General features: G+C 40.6%; 2 protein-coding genes across 2 annotated transcripts in view; both read left to right on the forward strand.

Annotated features, from left to right (window-relative positions):
• Positions 1-19,976, forward strand: part of LOC104441136 (probable UDP-3-O-acylglucosamine N-acyltransferase 2, mitochondrial) — a 35,050-nt gene that overhangs the window by 5,327 nt on the left and 9,747 nt on the right. The gene's annotated exons all lie outside the window — the stretch shown is intronic.
• Positions 2,569-6,880, forward strand: LOC104441138 (putative receptor-like protein kinase At4g00960). Its single transcript, XM_039311450.1, has 8 exons — positions 2,569-3,114; positions 3,737-4,088; positions 4,585-4,710; positions 5,057-5,184; positions 5,272-5,482; positions 5,616-5,853; positions 6,001-6,151; positions 6,280-6,880. Exons 1-8 carry the CDS (start codon positions 2,638-2,640, stop codon positions 6,613-6,615), a joined length of 2,019 nt encoding a protein of 672 aa, XP_039167384.1. The 5' UTR covers positions 2,569-2,637; the 3' UTR covers positions 6,616-6,880.

Below are 19,976 nucleotides of genomic sequence, written 5' to 3' on the forward strand. Positions count from 1 at the left end.
CCCATTGTTTTATTATCTAGGGATTTATAATTGCTTCTGCATGTGCATATATAAATGAAATGGTCAGCGATAGATACGTCCTAGGATATCGCTCTCAAAATCAACCAAAATTTGAAGGATAGTCACGTGACCGAGGGTCGGGGCGTGACAGGGTCCCCTCCCACTATTCGTCAACGAGCCAAGAGTCGGAGGTAACCCCGCCGCATAGAAGGGAGGTAGGAGGGCAGTTGGATTTTTGAGAACTTGGAAGATTTTGATTAAGCCAAGGGTCAGAGTTAGGTGACCACGGGTACAGCTAGGTTGGGATGGGGTGACCGACTTACAGTATGGTGTAGTCAGTAGTAATGACCTTTTGAAATTTCCTAGTGTACCAAAACTATCACCTAGCAAATGTATATAAATAAATAAGAAATGAAGTTGCCTAGTTTATAGAAGTCCCTGTACACCCCAGTATTACTTTAGTTATTTACACTTTTGTACGCTTAAGAAAAGTGAAACGAAAATGATAATTGCGCTAGTAGCTCTACATTAGTTGTGACGTACTGAGGGCGTCACAGTTCTAATGGTATCAGAGCATAGGTTTGACTAGAGTGATAAGTTACATTAGCAATTGAAGGAGCTAGGATGAACGCTTGCGATAAGATACTAAATGCATGGGCTTGAATTATTTTGGACAACGGGTGATGGACTGTCACTTGTAAAGCGCAGGTAACAATTTCAAGTTACCTGTGTATTTTAGTGACATGCATATGTTACTGATGCAATTTTGCTTATGGTTATACAATTAGAAATACCGGGTCACTAATCGTTTACGTGGGTAATGCTTAGGAATTTGTAGGAAACATGGTGAGGTCAAGAAGTTCTCCATCGAGGACGGAGGCCAACACTTTGAAGGCAGAACCTCAGATGGAGGATTTCTTACAAGCATTTGCTAACAAAAGAAACTTGATGGAGAAACAAGCCCAATAGTAACCTGAGGCGAAACATAGCACCCAAGGACTGGTAGGACAATTTTTGAAAATAAAGTCACCTTCCTTCATTGGCATTGGAAGCCTAGAAAAGGCAGAACAATGGATTGATGAAATGGAGAAAATCTTTCGACTATTGAACTGCAATGACAACGAGAATATAACTTTGGTTGAGTACCAACTAGAAAGAAATGCCAAGCATCGGTGGAGGGCCTCTAGGGTCGCAATCTTCTTGATCTATACAATAGTAAAAATGCATGAATTTGTTAGGGCTTTCTACAAAAAGCATTTCTCTTACTGCGCTAAGGACATGAAGATAATAGAATTTATCTAATTGGACTTAAAGGAGCTGACTGTAAACCAATATGAAATGGAATTCTCTAAACTCTCCAAGTACGCTCCTCGATTGATAAAGGATCAAGAAGAGAAAGTTAAGAAATTTCTAAAAGGTGGACATTAGAAAACAACTATTGCCCTTAACATCAAGGACTATAATGAAATTTACAAGCAAGCCCGGCTTGTAGAATAAAAATTGATGAGGGAACAAATAGAAAGTGAACAAAGAATTGGGTTTGGATATTAGATGGCACCATGTTATGTTTGACAAGACAAGAGGCCCCACCCATCTCAAGGATAGTTGGCCCTTCTCATAAGAAGCGGAATTTCAAAAAATTTGGAGAAGCCGAGAAAGGCCATGCAATGAATCAAGTACTTTACCAGAATGAACCATGCCAAAGTTGTGGTGGACGACATGGGCGGAGACCCTATTAGGATTCGAGGAAATGTTTTGAGTGTGGTCAACGAGGCCACATTAGGAGGGACTGCTCCTAGGAGAGGACCCAAGTGAATGCTGGCCCTACATGACTAGCACAATAGCACCCGAGCAAAGCATCTCAACAAGGAAATCACAATGGCCACCAACTCCGAAATGAGTATACGTGATCTCTCAAGAAGAGGCGAAGGTTTCCAAAATTGTTACATGCATATATTGTCCCTTCACCTACTTGTCAAATTTCACGTGTTGTTCCTAATTCGAATTAAACAAGAAAAAGGGTGTTGAAGTATCTCACTTGTCTAGCTCTTTATATACATATGGCCTCTCAAGTCTTTGGATTAGACTTTTTAACAGTGAAAATACTAATTTAGAATGCGCTTTTATTCAATTCTATGACGACACTTGTTGTTGTTCTTATTCTTTCTTCTTTGTTTTTCTGGTTCGGATGCTAGCTGCGGTGTCGCTCTTTGATTTACTATTATGTATTTTTAGAATGAATTCTCGTGTGAAGTGCTATAAGCACCGAGAGACTAATTTAGTAATAAGTTTGTCGATCATAGTTAATCATTGGCATTTTTTATATTTCGGGTTTGACCTTATTCTTTTTTGGGTTGCTTTAATTTTGTAATAAAAAAAAACAACTTAATATTTATTTATATATATATTGATAATATCTTGTTTATAGCACCTCAGTATCTTATTTCGGGAATTAAATTTCATCATTACCGGTGTCCCGTCACAATCGCTGTAGCGTCACGATCAGGATTTCTCTTAAGCCGGTCAAAGTCAACGGTCAAGCCCGCCGGCAGAAGTCAAAGCCGTGTCCCTTCCCGCACCGAATCCCCGCCCCCCTTCTCTCTCTCTGACAGAACTGAAACTCAAGACAAGCTTCCGATGATCGCTCCGCCGCGTTCCGCCGTCCCCCTCCTCCTCTCGCTCCTCGCCCTCGCCGCCTCCGCCCATGGCGCCGACCCTCTCTACCACTTCTGCGGGACCAACGGCAACTTCACCGCCAACGGCACCTACGGGGACAACCTCAACGCCCTCCTCACCTCCGTCGTCGCCGCCGCAGCCGCCGCCGCCGACTACGGCTTCTACAACCTCTCCGCCGGCGGCGGGAGCCCCGACGCCGTCAACGCCATCGCCCTCTGCCGGGGCGACGTCGGGCCCGCCGACTGCCGGAGCTGCCTGAACGACTCCGCCCCCGAGATCGCCCGCCGGTGCCCGGTGCAGAAGGAGGCGATCATCTGGTACGACAATTGCATGCTCCGGTACTCGAACCGCTCCATTTTTCGGACCAAGGAGGACTCGCCCGCCTTCTACATGCGGAACGGCAACAACGTCACCAACAACGTCGATCAGTTCAATCAGGTTCGGAATCGGAGAGTTCAGCTTTTGCATGCTCACGATCGGCATCTCTCATTTGAACAAAACATTTGCATTGCATTTCGCTTGTTTCCATGAAAGCAGAGTGCATCATGCTTCTTGACGCGTTGACTTCGCTGACTTCATCGAACCTTTCCGAAGTTTTCGACATAGTAAACCACGAGAATCCTCGTCTCCACAAGACGACATGCCCGACGATGCGGATCGGTTCGATCAGGTTGCTGTTTGAGTGCAATTCTTGCCGGTTTAGCTGCACTTTGTAATTCATCATAGCCCTTTTGAAGTGCTAGACAGCGTCCGGAAGAGCCCATGGTTATATCCTGGGGCTGATTATGATTTTGTTTTCTTGTTCCTTTTTGTATTGTCTCTGCAACTTGTTCTCAGAGAATGTGTTTTTTACTTCCTTTCGTCTTGAATTGTTGAACTTTATGTTTGAGGGTAGTCTGAGCTCAAAGGAGCATTTTATTTTAGGTATGATTCTTGGATAGCAGCTAGCAATTCATATGCATCAAGATTGAGTAGGATTTTATGGTGCGGGTCATGATAAAGTACTAATTCTTGTCTTCTTGTCCCGATGGTAGCTTATAGTTTTGGTTCTGTTTTCTAGGTTTTGAGGAATCTGACGGATGGTTTGAGAGACCGAGCTGCAAGTGGCAATTCGACAAGGAAGTTTGCTGTTGGAAACGCAACAGCTCCAAACTTCCAGATTCTGTTTGGACTTGTGCAGTGCACTCCAGACTTGTCACAGTCACAATGCGACGATTGTTTGGTGAGCGCTATTGGACAAATTCCTCAGTGTTGTAATCAGAAAATAGGAGGAAGGGTTGTTAGTCCCAGTTGCAATATCAGGTTTGAAGTATACCCTTTTTTTGATTCTTCGGCTTATGAGTCGCCACCATCACCACCGCAATCGCCAGTATCTCCTCCACCTCCTCCAACGAATAACCCATCCCCTAATGGTACTTCCTTCTAATGTACACTTACCTATGGCAGAGCATTCTATTTGTGTTTTCAATTGTCTGTAGGACAAACATGATAACAAATGTGAGCAAGCATGCTATCAACTTCAATGAGCTCCTTTTACAAACAAGAGACTCCTTCCCCTGCTCCTCCTCCTTTGAGTATGGCCGCATTAAGTGTATTTTAAAGCATGATGTAATTTAATTTTTTATTCTTGGTGTAATAAGTTCCTGAGACACTTATGTTTCCTTTTGAATGAGGTATAAGCATGAAATAAGTAGCAGATGAGAAATTAATGAGATTTTTGATGCATCATGGGTCTTTCTTTCTTTGGATTTAAGTATCACCGTCTGAAGTAATTTCATCGAAACGATAGAATAACACCAAGGACTGCTTTAAATGTGCAACCCCTCCTAAAATCTGTTATTGGTAATTGGGTCTAAACACTATTCTCTGTGAGTTTCTTGTCTAACATAAGAGCTCTTCCATTTTCAGGAAAGGATACTTACTTTGGTCGTATTGCCCTCATTATCACAATCCCAGCTGTTGGATTATCTCTTTTAATTGCTGGAATATTGTGCATCTGTTTGAGGTCAAGAAGATTAAAGAAAACTTTCGAAAGTAAGTTCTCATTACTTTTGGGTGACTGATTTTCATGAAATACTGGGTGAATACAACCTATGTGAAACAGATTAGCAGCCAATAGGTTAAGCCTTGATGTTCAAGCTAGTAACTTTCTAGAAATTCGGAGGTCGGTGATTTCGACTGAATGAGGAAAGATTCGTAAGGGCTATAGATATCAAAGTTCCCAGATTGCTCTGGAAAATCTTTTATTTGCTAGCATCACCTAGAGGCTAAATTTTCCTTAGAATGGATTATCTGTTAAATAAGAATGTTAAGTCAGCAGACGGGCTTACTGATAGTGTGGAATTAGACAATAAGCAACTTTGGATTTTCAACTTTGTAGCTGTACCTGTAGATGAAATCACAAATGCAGAATCCCTGCAGTTCGACTTGAATACCATCAGAGAGGCAACAAATGACTTCTCTGACGCAAATAAATTGGGACAAGGTGGATTTGGCGTTGTTTACAAGGTAATCACCGCAAATTGTTTATTCATACAATAACAAAGAATTTGAAACATTTACATGTATATGGTTGCTTTTTGCATTCTTTTTCAGGGAACATTGGCCAATGGACAAATTATAGCAGTAAAAAGGCTGTCTGTAGATTTGGGACAAGGTGATCGAGAATTCAAGAATGAAGTCCTCTTGGTCGCAAGGCTTCAACACCGGAATTTGGTTAGGCTCTTAGGATTTTGCCTGGAGGGGAGAGAAAGGCTTCTTATCTATGAATTCGTACCAAACTCGAGCCTGGACCACTTTATATTTGGTATGATCATGCCACCTTTGTTCCAGCATCATCTGATTTATGAGTAATTGAAGTGCATGTTCTTGCCAATCTGCGTTTAGAGTGACCTTGCACTAGCTACATCACTATAACCTTTTCTCAATATGCTATGTAGATCCTGTTAGGCGTAGGCGGCTGGATTGGGAGAGGCGTCAAAAGATAATAGGAGGCATTGCTCGTGGGCTTCTTTATCTTCATGAGGATTCTCAACTTCGAATTATTCATCGGGATCTCAAACCAAGCAATATTTTGCTAGACGCAGAGATGAACCCTAAAATTTCAGATTTTGGTACAGCAAGGCTATTTGCGGTGGATCAAACTCAAGACGCCACAAGCAGGGTTGTTGGCACTTAGTAAGTAATACATAGCATAGTATCTTAAAATAGATCCAGTTATATTTCCCGTGCTCTTCTCCATATAATCTGAATAGCTAGCAGATATAAAGGCACAGCATCTTTGGTGGAATTGCGTTGAAAGTGCTAATTATTCCTGTGATGCAGTGGGTACATGGCTCCAGAGTACGCAATGCATGGATTGTTCTCAGTCAAGTCAGATGTCTTTAGTTTTGGGGTGTTGCTACTAGAGATTATTAGTGGTAAAAAAAGTAGCCGCTTCTGCAATGGGGATACCACGGAGGACCTTCTTAGCTATGTAAGAAAAAATCTTTCAATCACTCTCCTTCCCCTAAAGAATCGCTGGGAAAGAGTGGTGGACCCAAACTCAAATGAGTTGAGCAACTGTCCTTACCATACTGAGTTTGCGTTTATGATTCATTGCAGGCATGGAGGAGTTGGAGGGAAGGGACCCCCTCAGATCTCATAGATCCTAATTTGGCCGATGGTTCGAGGATTGAAATATTGAGGTGCATTCATGTCGGATTGCTGTGTGTTCAAGAAATTGAGGCCGACAGACCCACCATGGGTGCGGTGGTTCTGATGCTCAGTAGTTACTCCACCACCTTGCCACTACCATCACGACCTGCATTCATTTTGCCCAGTATCCCTGAATCTGACACAGCTTCGCAGGTGATGGTAACTCATTCAAATCGATCCAAAGACAGAGAAATCCAAGAATCAGTGAATGAGGCTTCCATCACCGAGCTATATCCTCGATGATCATAGATTGGAGTCTATATTTGTGCACGTCTTCTGTTCCACTGCGGATGGAACGATGGAACGACGAGGCAATGTGCAACATCAGTACATCATTTGATATTTGCATTATTTCATGTGTTGACTGGAATCTGGGATGATTATATGCTGCTATGGTCTTAAAAATGGGTGAAGTCTGTCGCTTATATTACTGGCTATAGACGGAATTTACTCTGAAAAAGTTACTTCAATTGCATATTATATTAATGGAAAAGATATTTGAAAGTTACTTTGCATTATAGAAATGTTTAAGTCACTTATGGATGTTTAGTTTAGATATATCAGTAGTTAGTTTCTTATGAGAAAACTACTGACTCTCATGAATAATTACTGTACTTTCTCACAATAATTTTTTTTGTGTGACTAATCTGAGAAATTATTAGCTACTTAGATGCTTGAACTTCCTTTTGTATGTGTAAAGTTACTGTCGACAACGAGAACTGGCCACTACTAACATGTCATGTAAAAAGTTGGTAAATGAATAAGATGAAGTTGGTAATTTCATATAATTCATTAAAACCTGGTATGTTATTATAGATCATTCGTTATTTAAGCGATCTACAATGTTGATGAGTGGTTCAAATAAGAGTTGTCACCTAACATTAGGTCACAATTTCAAAGTTAGTAAGAAATTGGTAAATTATTAGAAAAAGTTTGGTAATTTAGAGTTTGACCAAATAAACATAGGTATATCAATTATTATCACTCTACACCATCAATGTACACGTTAGTATCTATCGATTTAATGTTAACGTATCGAACTTTGAGCAATTACAATCATGAAAATCATCCTTCACACTTTTCTCACAAAATTAGTAACCCACCAGAGATTTCATAGGTGCCATCCAATACTCCCAACTAGTTAATACTTAACTTTACATCCCAAATATTATTATCGAATTTATAATTCGGGATGTCGCATTTAAGGTCAACATATCGTCCAAGTTGGACGTCCTTGTTATAAGAAAACCACAGAGACATTAAAATTTCATATAAAAAATTCATGTGGGATGAATTGCCGGAATTTGTCACTGTGAACACTTAAGTAATTGATTTTTCTCCGATTTAGCATTTAAGTGATTTTTTTTTTTTTTTTGGTCGAAGTGAAAACGCTTTGATTGATACTAAGTAGGTGGAATACAAGTAGTAAAAAAATCAACACATAAGATAAGAAAAAGTTCGTGCGGGGGATTAGTAACCCAATTACCCGGCAAGGAACCGGAATTGTGTGATTTAGCAATCCAGTCTGCGGCTCGGTTGGACTCACGCGGTTCAAACTGCAAAAAGACATCCTTCATTTGGCCCAGCAGCTATCGGCAGTCAAGGACAAAGGGCCGCGAGGCCCATGGAATTTCTGTGTGGCCCATAATAGACTGAACAACAAGGAGGCAGTCACTTGATACGTAGAAAGCTGCTTTAGTTCGTGCGGTTGAAACTAGTTCTGACAGACCGGTTCGCTTCTCCTTCAACCACTCGAGCGAACGTCGGATAGCTAGGGTTTCGGCCATGTGAGCTGATTGAGCTCGGATTTTCTGCACAAACCCAGCGGTACACACCCCATCAGCTCCTCTACAAATTCCGGCTATGGATCCCTCCGATCTGTTCTCCTGCCATGAACAGTCCACGTTAATCTTCCACGCGCCCGGATCTGGAGGCACCCATGAATATCGTTCCGAGGTAATCGCTGTCCTTTGTGGTTGCCACTTCTCAAATAGTTGCTGAGCTAGGCGAGCTTCAATGATTATCTTGTTTTGTTCTATTTTCCGGCCTTGAAAGATCAGGCCGTTTCGTGCTTTCCATATGTACCACAGAGTGGTCGCGAAGGTTGCTTTTTGACTTGCTGAGTTGCCGGAGAAGAGGTTGTTGCATACCCACTGATCTATTCTTGTAACTGATGTCGGGGAGGTGTTGATTTGATCACTGAAGTTCAGCCATAGTGCGTTTATCCACTGGCACAGGATAAATAGATGCTCGGAGGACTCCGGATGCTCGTGACAGAAAGGGCAAGTAGGCTTAGGTAAGATTTTCCTCCGGCACAGGTTGAGTCTCGTAGGAAGGCCTTCGGTACATAAGCTCCACATGAAGTGCCTGATTCTGGGATTAGTATGTAGTTGCCATATTTCCTTCCATAGTCAGTTGGGGACTTGAAAAGAAGATGATGCCTGGTTCTCTGTGTTTGTTATAGTTGCTGCTCGTAGTCTGTGGTACCCATGTTTGATTTTGTAGTTCCCCGAGTGATGCCCTATCCATATTAAGTAGTCAGGTCTGGTGTTTATACTGAGTGTTGTTTGATGGATCTCCTCTGAGATGTTACTGTCAAAGAGCTCATTAATGAGTTGATTTTTCCATGTACGCGAGTGTGGATCAATAATATCGGCAACTAGCTTCGAGTCATTTTGATTCGCCGGTCCTCCAATTTTGCCTGACATGAGCCAACGATCTTCTCTTAAGTTTATAGATTTGCCATCCCCAACCTCCCATTTCAAATCAGGTTCAAGAGCATCTTGGCCAAGTAGGAGGCTCACGCCAACCCCATGATGGTCAGCGCCCTTAGTAGCAGTCCATAGGCTACCATTAGGGAAGTAGAGTCCTTTAAAAATTCTGCTCCATAAGGCCTCTGGAGTTTGATGGAGCCTCCAGGCTTGTTTCCCCAGCATTGCCTTGTTAAGTTCCATTAAATCTCTAAATCCCAATCCACCTTGGTCCTTTCTCATCTTTAAGACATCCCAACTCTTCCAGTGAATACCTCTCTGTACTGCATTCTTCCTCCACCAGAAATCTGAAATTTTCCTTTCAATCGCTCGACAAATGGATAGGGGTATTTTGAATATATTCATGGCATATTGGGGAAGAGCCTGAACAACCATTTTTATTAGTACTTCTTTCCCCGCCTTTGAAATTAACTGCTCCTTCCAGCCCTCCAGTTTTCTGTCCACCCGTGCCATGATCCAATTGAACATCTGTTTTTTTGTTTGACCCCAATCGGATGGTATCCCTAAGTATTTTCCAGTTTTTTCTAAGATAGGAACCCTCAATTCAGATGCTATGTTTCTTTTTAAAAACTGTGGACAGCTTTCCCCGAAGAACACTCCAGATTTGTTACGATTAACTGACTGGCCCGTTGCAAAACAATAGCAATTCAGTAAGTTTGCAAGATTCTGAGCTTCTCTAAGTGTTCCATCCAGAAAGAAAATAGCATCATCCGCGAAAAATAAGTGGGAAAGAGTGGGGTAGTGAGGGTTTAATTTAATACCTTTTAGGCTACCATCACTAACAGCATTTTGCACCATGTGGGAGAGGACGTTGGCCAAAAGTATGAACAGATAAGGTTGTTGGAGAAATCTTTCTAGAATATTTTGAAGCTGACAAAACGTTTCTATCATCTAGTATGAAGTTTTGCAGACTCTTCTATTAAAGTCTGAAGACCTCCGGACTACTAGACTCAAGACTCAAAGTCTATTCTCATTGACAGTTTCTAATCCGTTGAAGAAAGGCTATCTAGAATTGCTTCATTAAGGATTTGGCCTTATTGACTGGAGAAGATCTCTTGGCTGGATATGACATAACGGATTCCTTTATTCAAATCAAGAATTATTAAATATCCGATGATTGACGAAGTATTCTTGGAAGGTTCTACTTATGGAAACCAAGATCCTGATTGTATGGGCGAGCATGATTGATGGGCTATCGATATGTTCCTTTAATAGCTCGAATAATCTTCCTAATTGATTCTGTCCAACGGGAGGATTGGAAGAATTCTTTTGGTAAGTGCCAACGGGTATGATGGCACAAATGAGTATAAAAGGAAGACGTTCTAGTTGTTCGAAGTGTGCACGGTAGAAGAATTCCAAAGTCTGAAGCTCTTTGATTCTTAGTCAATTCATTTACTAAGCGAAATCTTGTACACAAAAGAGAGTCTATATTTTGAGATACCTTGAGGAAGTGTGGTAGAATATCTACACTTTGTGGAATCAAGGGAAAATAGTGATGTAACATCTCTTTTGTTCATAGTGAAATCCAGCCAGTGGGCTGTCAGTGCAGAAGAGTGGACGTAGGCTTGGAATAAGCCGAACCACTATAAAATTTGTGCTCAATTTTCTCTTCCCTACTCTTTGCTTTACTTTGATCATAATTCGATTTGTTAACTAAAGGAGAGCTTCCTTTCTGTTGTCTATTTAGTATTGTTTTCATATCTCGAGAAATTATTTTTACACCTATTCACCCCCCTCTAGGTGCTTATACTAGCTATATCAATTGGTATCAGAGCTTGTGTACTCACTTTGTTTGAAGTGTTTTACTTCAGAGTTAAAAATCCATGACTAGTATGCTAGCTCCAGGGCTGGTGGAAGGGCAGAGCAATACCAGACCACCTTACTTTGATGGAAATGATTACAACATCTGGAAAAACAAGATGAAATCGTTTCTACGATCAAAGGATCCTCTGGAATGGGATGTTGTAGAAAAATGAATCACTCTTAAAGCTGCATCTGTCACAGAGAGAGGAAAAGAAACTGTTGAGTCAAGTGAAATGACTCAGGAAGAGATAATCAAGAGACAAGCTCTTGATGTAAAAGCAATTTATTCTTTATATTGTGCTTTATCACCTACGAATATAACAGAATATCTTCTTGTGTTACAGCAAAAGAAGTACGTGATAGATTACATATCACCTATGAAGGAACCTGATCGAGTGAAAGAGACCCGAATCAACATTCTCCTCGGTCAATATGAAGCCTTCAAAATGAAATCGGGAGAATCTATAACGATATGTTTAGTCGTTTTACGAAATCGTGAATGGTCTTCAAAATCAAGGTCAACCAATTTCGATCCCATGAAGGTAAACAAGTTCTTGCGTGGACTCTCCAAGGATTGGAATCACATAAAAACCTCAATAAGAGAGACACAAAGAATCATGCCACTATCTATCGATGAGTTGGTTGGAACTCTTCAGTCTTATGAAGTGGAACGAATCAATGGAGACGAAGATCCTAAAGGTAAGAAATCCATTGCATTAAAATCCAATGATGATTCGATGTCACAGTTACAAGACGATATGGATGATAAGGAGCTTGCTCTCATGATAAGAAAATTCATAAAGCTGAACGAAAAGGAAGAAGATTCAATCCAAAGAAACGAGTTTTCAAAAGCAAAGACCAAGTTTGTTGATGATGATGAATCAAACAAAGATGTAGTCTCGCTTTGAATGTAAGAAAAAGGGACACATCGGACCCAACCTGTCCTCTTCTGAAAAAGAAGAAAGGAAAAGCTAAAAAGTATCGAAAGGCTCTTAAAGCGAAACACAGGTGATACGAGTGTGAAGAAAGTGATGATGATTATGCCAATATATGTCGATGGCACAATCGGATTGAGAATCAAACTCAGAGACAGACTCGTTCGGACAGTGAATTTGAGGTAAGTAACTTTAAAATCTCTGTTAAAGTTTCCAAATACATTGATGAGCTGTGTTTTAGTCTTAAGACTTCTCTCAAAAGGATTTCCGAACTTAAAAAAGAAAACTCTGCACTAAAACAACAGGAAAATGTTTTGAAAGAAAAGTTGAAACATTTAGACATGAATGTTTCTACTCTTGAAGAAAACGAAGATAATCTCTTAAAAGAAAATGCATTTTTAAAAAATGACTTATCAAATATTTCAAAAAGATTTTCAATAGGATCTGAGAAACTTGAAAAAATTCTTTCAGCACAAAGACCTTATTTCAATAAATCTGGTTTAGGAATGACAGCAGAAACCATTCATTTAATTGATTTTCCTAAAGTGAAGGAAAGAATTAAGCGAGACCTTCAAAGACATTTTACAAAAATCATTTTCAAAAGTGTTTGTAAAACCGGTGGGTCGAAATGCTCTCAGATGTTCAGAGTGCAATAGTGCAAATCATTTTGAAAAAGAGTGTCCTATGGTTTGGAAACTTGTTAAGAAAGTATGGGCAAAAACCGCATATCATACTAACACCAATGGACCCAAGAAAATATGGGTACCAAAGAAAGCTTGAGTCTCTCTTTTAAATACGGGTCACTATCAAGAAAAAGTAAAATGGTATCGGATAGTGGATGCTCAAGACATATGACAGGAGACTCAAATTGCTTCATAAAGCTCGTTCAAGTAAATGGTGGAAAAGTTTCATTTGGAGGAAACAACAAAGGAAAAATTGTGGGATTTGGAACTGTAAAGATTGGAAACCTCACTATAAGCAATGTTTCCCTTGTGGAAGGATTCAACTACAATCTACTCAGTATCAGTCAGCTATGTGATACTGGTTTCAAAATCAACTTTCAAGAGGGAATATGTTCGGGAACCGGTAAAGATTCTACTCGATCATTCATGGGCCGAAGACATGGAAATATCTACCTCTTGGATGTGAAACCGGATGAATCGCAATGTCTAATCTCAATTCAAGATGAAGCGAGCTTATGGCACGCCGTAAAGCTTGGGCACGTCAATATGAAGCGAGATAGCCAAAATTTCAGCAAAGAAGCTTGTTCGTGGTCTACCCAAATTGTCATACCAAAAGTCGATCTATGTACACCGTGCGTATTGGGAAAGCAGGTAAGAAATTCCTTTAAACCAATAAATCAAGTTTCCACTAATCGTGTACTGCAGCTTCTGCATATGGACCTTTTCGGACCAACCAGAACTCATAGCATTGGAGGTAAGAAATATTGGCTAGTAATTGTGGATGATACTCACGATTTACTTGGGTATATTTCCTGGCAAGTAAGTCTGAAACTTTATCTTACTTTGAAAAGTTTGCTAAAAAGGTTCAAAATGAAAAGGGGTATGTTATCTTGAGTATAAGAACAGATCATGGAGGTGAATTTGAAAATCATGATTTTATAAAATTCTGTGATGAATCTGGTTTTCAGCATGTGTTCTCCTCTCCATATACTCCAAAGCAAAATGGAGTTGTGGAAAGAAAGAACAGATCACTTCAAGAAATGGCTAGAACTCTTTTAATTGAAAGTAACATCTCTTCACGTTTTTGGGCTGAAGCAGTTTCAACAACATGTTACATTATCAATAGAGTTTTTCTAAGGCCTATTCTGGAAAAAACCCCCTATGAGTTATTTAAAGGAAATAAGTCTATTGTTTCATATTTTCATGTGTTCGGATGCAAATGCTTTATATTGAAAAAGGCAAATGATAGAGTTGGTAAGTTTGAAGAAAAATCAGACGAAGGAATCTTCATTGGATATTCTATCTCAAGCAAAGCCTACAGAGTCTATAACAAGAAGAGTCAATCTGTGGAGGAATCAATGAATGTCAAATTCCAAGATTCTATGCAAAATGAATCTGCTCAAACTTATCTTGAAGAATTTGAACCTGCTCCAGACTCTACAAAGTCTAAATCTCAAGAAGCAATTCAGACTCTGAAAGACTAGCAACAAATGGTTATTGAAGATTCAAATGAAGGAAGTGATCATCAACGACAAATCAACCGAATGCGGAAGCATAAGTCCGGTCATCCCAAAGACCTCATTATTGGTGACATTAATGAAGGAATTCGCACAAGATCCAAAAGGCGCGAAGAGTCTAGTGTTGTGGCTCTTATTTATGAAATAGAACAAAAAAGCATAGAAGAAGCTTTATCTGATGAAAGCTGGATTGAAGTTATGCAAGAAGAACTCAGACAATTCAGTATTAATAATGTTTGGGAGTTGACTCCTAAACCAAAAGGTAAATCTATTATTGAAGCTAAATGGGTTTTCATAAATAAGATGAACGAAAAAAGGTAAAGTCGTAAGAAACAAAACAAGACTCGTGGCCAAGGGATATACGCAAAAAGAAGGGATAGACTATGACGAGACTTACGCACCGGTAGCAAGGTTAGAAGTAATTCGATTATTACTTGCTTTTTCTTGTTATAAGAATTTCAGTTATTCCAAATGGACGTCAAAAGTGCTTTCTGAATGGACTTATCCATGAGGAAGTCTATGTGGAACAACCACCTGGGTTTGAAGACCCAAGGAAGCCAGACTCAGTATTCAGACTGAAAAAAGCCTTGTATGGATTAAAGCAAGCACCTCGAGCTTGATACGACATGTTGAGTAAGTTTTTAATTCAAAATGGCTTTGAAAAAGGTAAAGTAGACACTACTCTATTTATCAAAAGAGAAAGCAAAAGTTTTCTGCTTGTTCAAATATATGTTGATGATATCATTTTTGGATCCTCTAATGAAAGTTTGTGCAAGAAATTCTCTAAGTCTATGCAGGATGAATTTGAAATGAGCATGATGGGTGAACTAACCTTCTTTCTTGGACTTCAAGTGAAACAATTGAAGGAAGGGACTTTTATTCATCAAGAAAAATATGCTAATGATCTTGTCAAAAAGTTTGGACTGAAAAATTGCAAAAAGACTAATATACCAATGTCAAGTTCCTTGAAGATAGACAAAGATGAAGGAGGAAAGAAAGTTGACCATAAGCTATACAGGAGTATCATCGGTTCACTTCTTTATCTTCTTGCTTCTAGACGACATTTTGTTTAGTGTTTGCATTTGTGCCAGATTTCAAGCAGACCCTAAAGAATCTCATCTAAGTGCTGCAAAGCGTATTATCAAATACATTGCTTGAACTTCAAGCATTGGCCTTTGGTATCCTAAAAAGGGAGACTTTACTCTCCTTGGATATTCAGACGCAGATCTAGCCGGTTGCAGAGTTGATAGAAAGAGCACTTTGGGTACCTATCAGTTACTTGGAAGCAGGACAGTGTCTTGTTTTTCAAGGAAGCAAAATACAGTAGCTCTTTCTACAGTAGAAGCAGAGTATGTAGCTCTCGAAAGTTGTTGTTCACAAATTCTGTGGATAAAACAACAGCTAAAAGACTTTGGAATTGAAGATTCATGCACGGAGATTAACTGTGACAACACCAGTGCAATCAATCTTACCAAAAATCCAATTCTTCACTCAAGAGCAAAGCATATAGAGATTCGACATCACTTCATTAGAGATCATGTTCAAAATGGAGAAGTTTCGATTTAGTTTGTTGACTCAAAGAACCAACTAGCGGATATATTTACGAAGGCTTTGGAGAAAAATCAATTTGAAATCATCCGTTCCAGACTCAACATCTTGAAGCTTGAAGAAGTTAAAGTCTAGAGACTCGTAGTTTCAGACAATCATGGTTCTTGACTGTAAGTTATTTTATTTTCTCTTATATTAAATCTCGGAAAGGTACGATCATTTATGTATTTATAATTGATCTATGCTATCTTCAATTTCCGTGAAAAGTGCAATTTTCTTTTTCAAAAGGAGTTAATATTTTAAAATTGGCGGTTATCTATTTTTAAAAAGGCGGTTATTTTTAAAAAGGGGTATCTTTTACTTTCCATTACGACGCTTGGTATGCCTCTCTTCGACTGAGCTATATACAGTCGGTTACTCTTCACTTAACTCCAAAACCCTAAAAAGCATCGATCTTCCATTCCGGTCTTCCTCCCTTGTTTAATCTTCGAAAAAGTTGTCATCTTTCTTAGGAAAGTCAAGCAAGGAATCTTTCGAAGACTGAGAAAGATGTCGTCTTCAAGAAAGTCTTCGAGAATCGCAAGCAGGGGACCACGGCGAATGAGTAAGGGGCCTACTCATTTTGATCTCACCGAGGAAGAGGAGTCACCAAGTCAGCGGCGAGCCCACAACATTCTCGGCGGCGTCATTCTCCACCATCTAGTCCACAGAATGATGTTCATCAACAAGAGGAAGAAATCGTTGAAGACGCAGATCCTGTAAGAGTTCAAAAGCCCTCTTTTATTTATAAGCTTTACCGTGCTTTAAAGAGCATTGGTACTCCATTGAACTACATCGATGAGTTTCTTAAGGACAAGGGATATGGGAATGAGTATATCTTTTTACGAAAAATGGAGAGTTTGGAAATTGCTCCTAAGGGGTTGGCAGAAAAAACCCTTGCAAATATCCCAAGTGATCCGCGTGTTGGGGGATTTAATCCGATAGATGGGAATGATGATGACAGATTGTACAACCAATTTCAACCGAAAATGGGTGTTGCGGCGAAAATTCGAGGAAAAAGAACAAAGTTGTTTAAATCGAATGAACATAAGGATTTATACTCCAAATTGTTGAAGCGTGGGGTTATAAACCCTAGGAGTGTGGATTTTGATTTCCTTGATGCTGTGAATGTCAATTTGAGGGAAAAGTTCAGTTTTCTTTAACTTGAACAGTTCTGTTCTGACACCACAGAAGCCTATAAGTACACTAATGGTGCCAAAAGTTGTGTACGGCGCTCACTTTGGTGCCAAAAGTTTCTGTCGGATCACTTAAGTGCCAAATCGGAGGAAAACGCTCACTTTGGTGCCACCGGCGAAAGATTCCGGCCTCCGGCGAAAGATTCCGGCCAAAATGATTTTTTTAAAAAAAATTGATAAGCCTTTAAATGACGTCGTTTCGGTCCTCCTTAAGAAAACGACGTCGTTTTGCCGTCCTACGTGGATGGCTTCATGGAAACGACGCCGTTTAGCTCACATGGGGGAGAAATTAGGGTTTCGACGAGGTTGAAGCCGTGGCCGTCGTCGGGGTTGAAGCTGCGGTCGCCGAGTGGCCATCATCGAGGTCGGGGTCGAGGTCGGGGTCGAAGCTACGACCGTCAGTGGCCATCGTCGGGGTCGGGGTCGGGGTTTGAGCCGCGGCCATCGAGTGGCCATCGTCGCGGTCGGGGTCGAGGTCGAGGTCGGGCTACGGCCGCCGAGTGGCCATCGTCGGGGTCGGGGTTGAGGTCGAGTCGGAGCCGCTGCCGTTGGTGGCCATCGTCGCGGTTGGGGTCGAGGTCGGGGTCGAAGCCGTGGCCGCCGAGCGCGAGGATCGTCGAGGACGGCGACGGCCGGAGATTAGGGTTTTGAATTGGGGGAGACACCAAACGGCGTCGTTTTGGTGTTTGGATGTTGACTCGGCTCTCGACGAGCCACGTCGGCGTCAAAAATTAATAAAAAAGGCCACGTCGGATTTCCGGCCAATTTCGTCGGAGTTGGCACCAAAGTGAGCGTTTTTCAAATTTTTTGGCACTTAAGTGATCCGACGGAAACTTTTGGCATCAAAGTGAGCGCCGTACACAACTTATGGCACCATTAATGTACTTCCCCCCTCAATTAACTGCATATTTCTATTTAAATCTTAGTTTCTTGGATGCGAATAGAATCTCTTTCAGTGTCCGAGATCAGGACTTTGTAGTGGATGTGGATATGTTGGCAGATGTTATTGGGTTAAGAGAGGGAGATATCAACCCATCAGTGTCTCTATAGCTCGTGCCACATTGGAACTTGTTAAAGACAGAATGACAGAGGGAAGGATTTCCTACTCAAGGATGCATGCGTTCAACATTCTGCTTCACAAGATTGTGATCAATTGCCTCAGACCGAAATCAACTTCCAAGACTGATGTTTCTAACTCAGAGGCAAAGCTGATGTACGCCATTAATGGTGGGAAAAAGTTTTCTCTTCCTCACACTATTCTGTTTCACATGTATAGAGCAGTGGTGAAGGACAAGGGCCAACTTCCTTATCCGAGGTCTTGTGTCAAAGATATTCGGACATTTGAATATTCAGCCTCCACAAATTCTCTCGTGTTCGACCTTGTGACAAAATGGTGGTAGGACTGAAAATGGTGTCCAAAATGCGTCGAAAGAGCTCGACAAGGCGTTGGAGAAATTTAAGGAGAAAACCCCACAAATCTCATCAAGTCTCTTCAGTAGCGAAAAGGAAATGGAAGGAACCCATGGTTGCTCCATCCAAGAAGAGAAAAGCTCTCATTACTGATGAAGATGATGAGGATGACCTCACAATTTTTGCTATAGCATTAAAGAAGCTGAGTCGTTCTGTTCCTGAATCAATGGAACGACAGGAGAAAGAAGAAGAAACAGAAGCAGAGGAGAGAGAAGTAGAGGAGAAGGAAGAAAAGGAGAAAGAAGCTGAAGAAAAAGAAGTAGAGGAGGAAAGGTTTGAAGAAGAAGAAGAAAGAGAAAATCAAGAGGAGGGAGAGCATGAGGAAAACTCTTCTCCACCTGAAGCCATGGAAACAGGGGGAGATGATGAAAACAGAGGAATGTTCTCATATCCTGTTACCAGTGAAGGAGTCAGCCACTCTCTAGCAGATCCAGAAGACATTCATGCCTCTCAATTTCCTGAGGAGGGACATGGTGCTTCATCGCCAAATCTGCGTGATTATTGTGATATACCATCGTTTGCCTTTACTCCATCAGATCGTGCCGAAGCCAGTACGCAGACTGATAACTCAGCAAATTTTTGCAGAATCATTGATGTTCTTTTGGAATTGCGGGGTCAGATATATGCTTTGGAAAGCGAAGCTCGGAACTTGAAGAATGCTGGTCAAGCTTCTTCCGTTTCATTGTACGATCGAGATCAAGCCCTTACTCTTGATTCAAGCCAATGCTAAAGGTGAAGAGGTGGATCAACGAAGGAAGAATTGAAAAAGCTGGAAGGCATCATCCGAGTCCATGGGAGATTTCCAGCTTGTTCGCATTTCTAAGCAAACTTGACTCCATTCTATTCCCATCTCAACTTTTTTATGATGACAAAAGGGGGAGAGATGCGAGATTTGAAATCTTTGAACTTAAACTTGTTGAATTTTTAGTTTGATGTTTGACTTGTGTGTACGTATGCGGATGAGGATTGACTTGAACATGGATTTGGATTTGACTTGCTGTTTATATTAAGTACTATTGATATCTTATGAATGGCTTTACTCTCATGCAAAACTAACCTATTTTCTGTGGGTGCAGATTCTAGTGTTATCATTAAGCCATTAATCTTTATGAGATATCCATATACGCTTGAGTAATGTTTTGCGGGTCAAAGTTATTCAAATCTGCAAAAAGTTTTGTCACCATCAAAAGGGGAGATTGTTGGAGAAATCTTTCTGGAATATTTTGAAGGCGACAAAACGTTTCTATCAATCTAGTCTGAAATTTTGCAGACTCTTCTATTAAAGTCGAAGACCTCCGGACTACCGGACTCAAGACTCAAAGTCTATTCTCATTGACAGTTTCTAATCCGTTGAAGAAAGGCTATCCAGCTTGCTTCATTAAGGATTTGGCCTTATCGACCCCGGAGAAGATCTCTTGGCTGGATATGACATAACGGATTCCTTTATTCAAATCAAGAATGATTAAAGATCCGATGATTGACGAAGTATTCTTGAAAGGTTCTACTTATGGAAACCAAGATCCTGATTGTATGGGCGAGCAAGATTGATGGGCTATCGACATGTTCCTTTAATAGCTCGAATAATCTTCCTAATTGATTCTGTCCAACGGGAGGATTGGAAGAATTCATTTGGTAAGTGCCA

The sequence above is a fragment of the Eucalyptus grandis genome, chromosome 4 (assembly GCF_016545825.1).
Source record: "Eucalyptus grandis isolate ANBG69807.140 chromosome 4, ASM1654582v1, whole genome shotgun sequence".
NCBI classification, from domain to species: Eukaryota; Viridiplantae; Streptophyta; class Magnoliopsida; order Myrtales; family Myrtaceae; genus Eucalyptus; species Eucalyptus grandis.

Coding starts and splice junctions, on each gene's coding strand:
- LOC104441138 (XM_039311450.1), top strand. CDS start 2,638: ATGATCGCTCCGCCGCGTTCCGCCGTCCCCCTCCTCCTCTCGCTCCTC. Junction 3,115..3,736: donor ACGTCGATCAGTTCAATCAG/GTTCGGAATCGG, acceptor TCTGTTTTCTAG/GTTTTGAGGAATCTGACGGA. Junction 5,483..5,615: donor CCTGGACCACTTTATATTTG/GTATGATCATGC, acceptor TATGCTATGTAG/ATCCTGTTAGGCGTAGGCGG.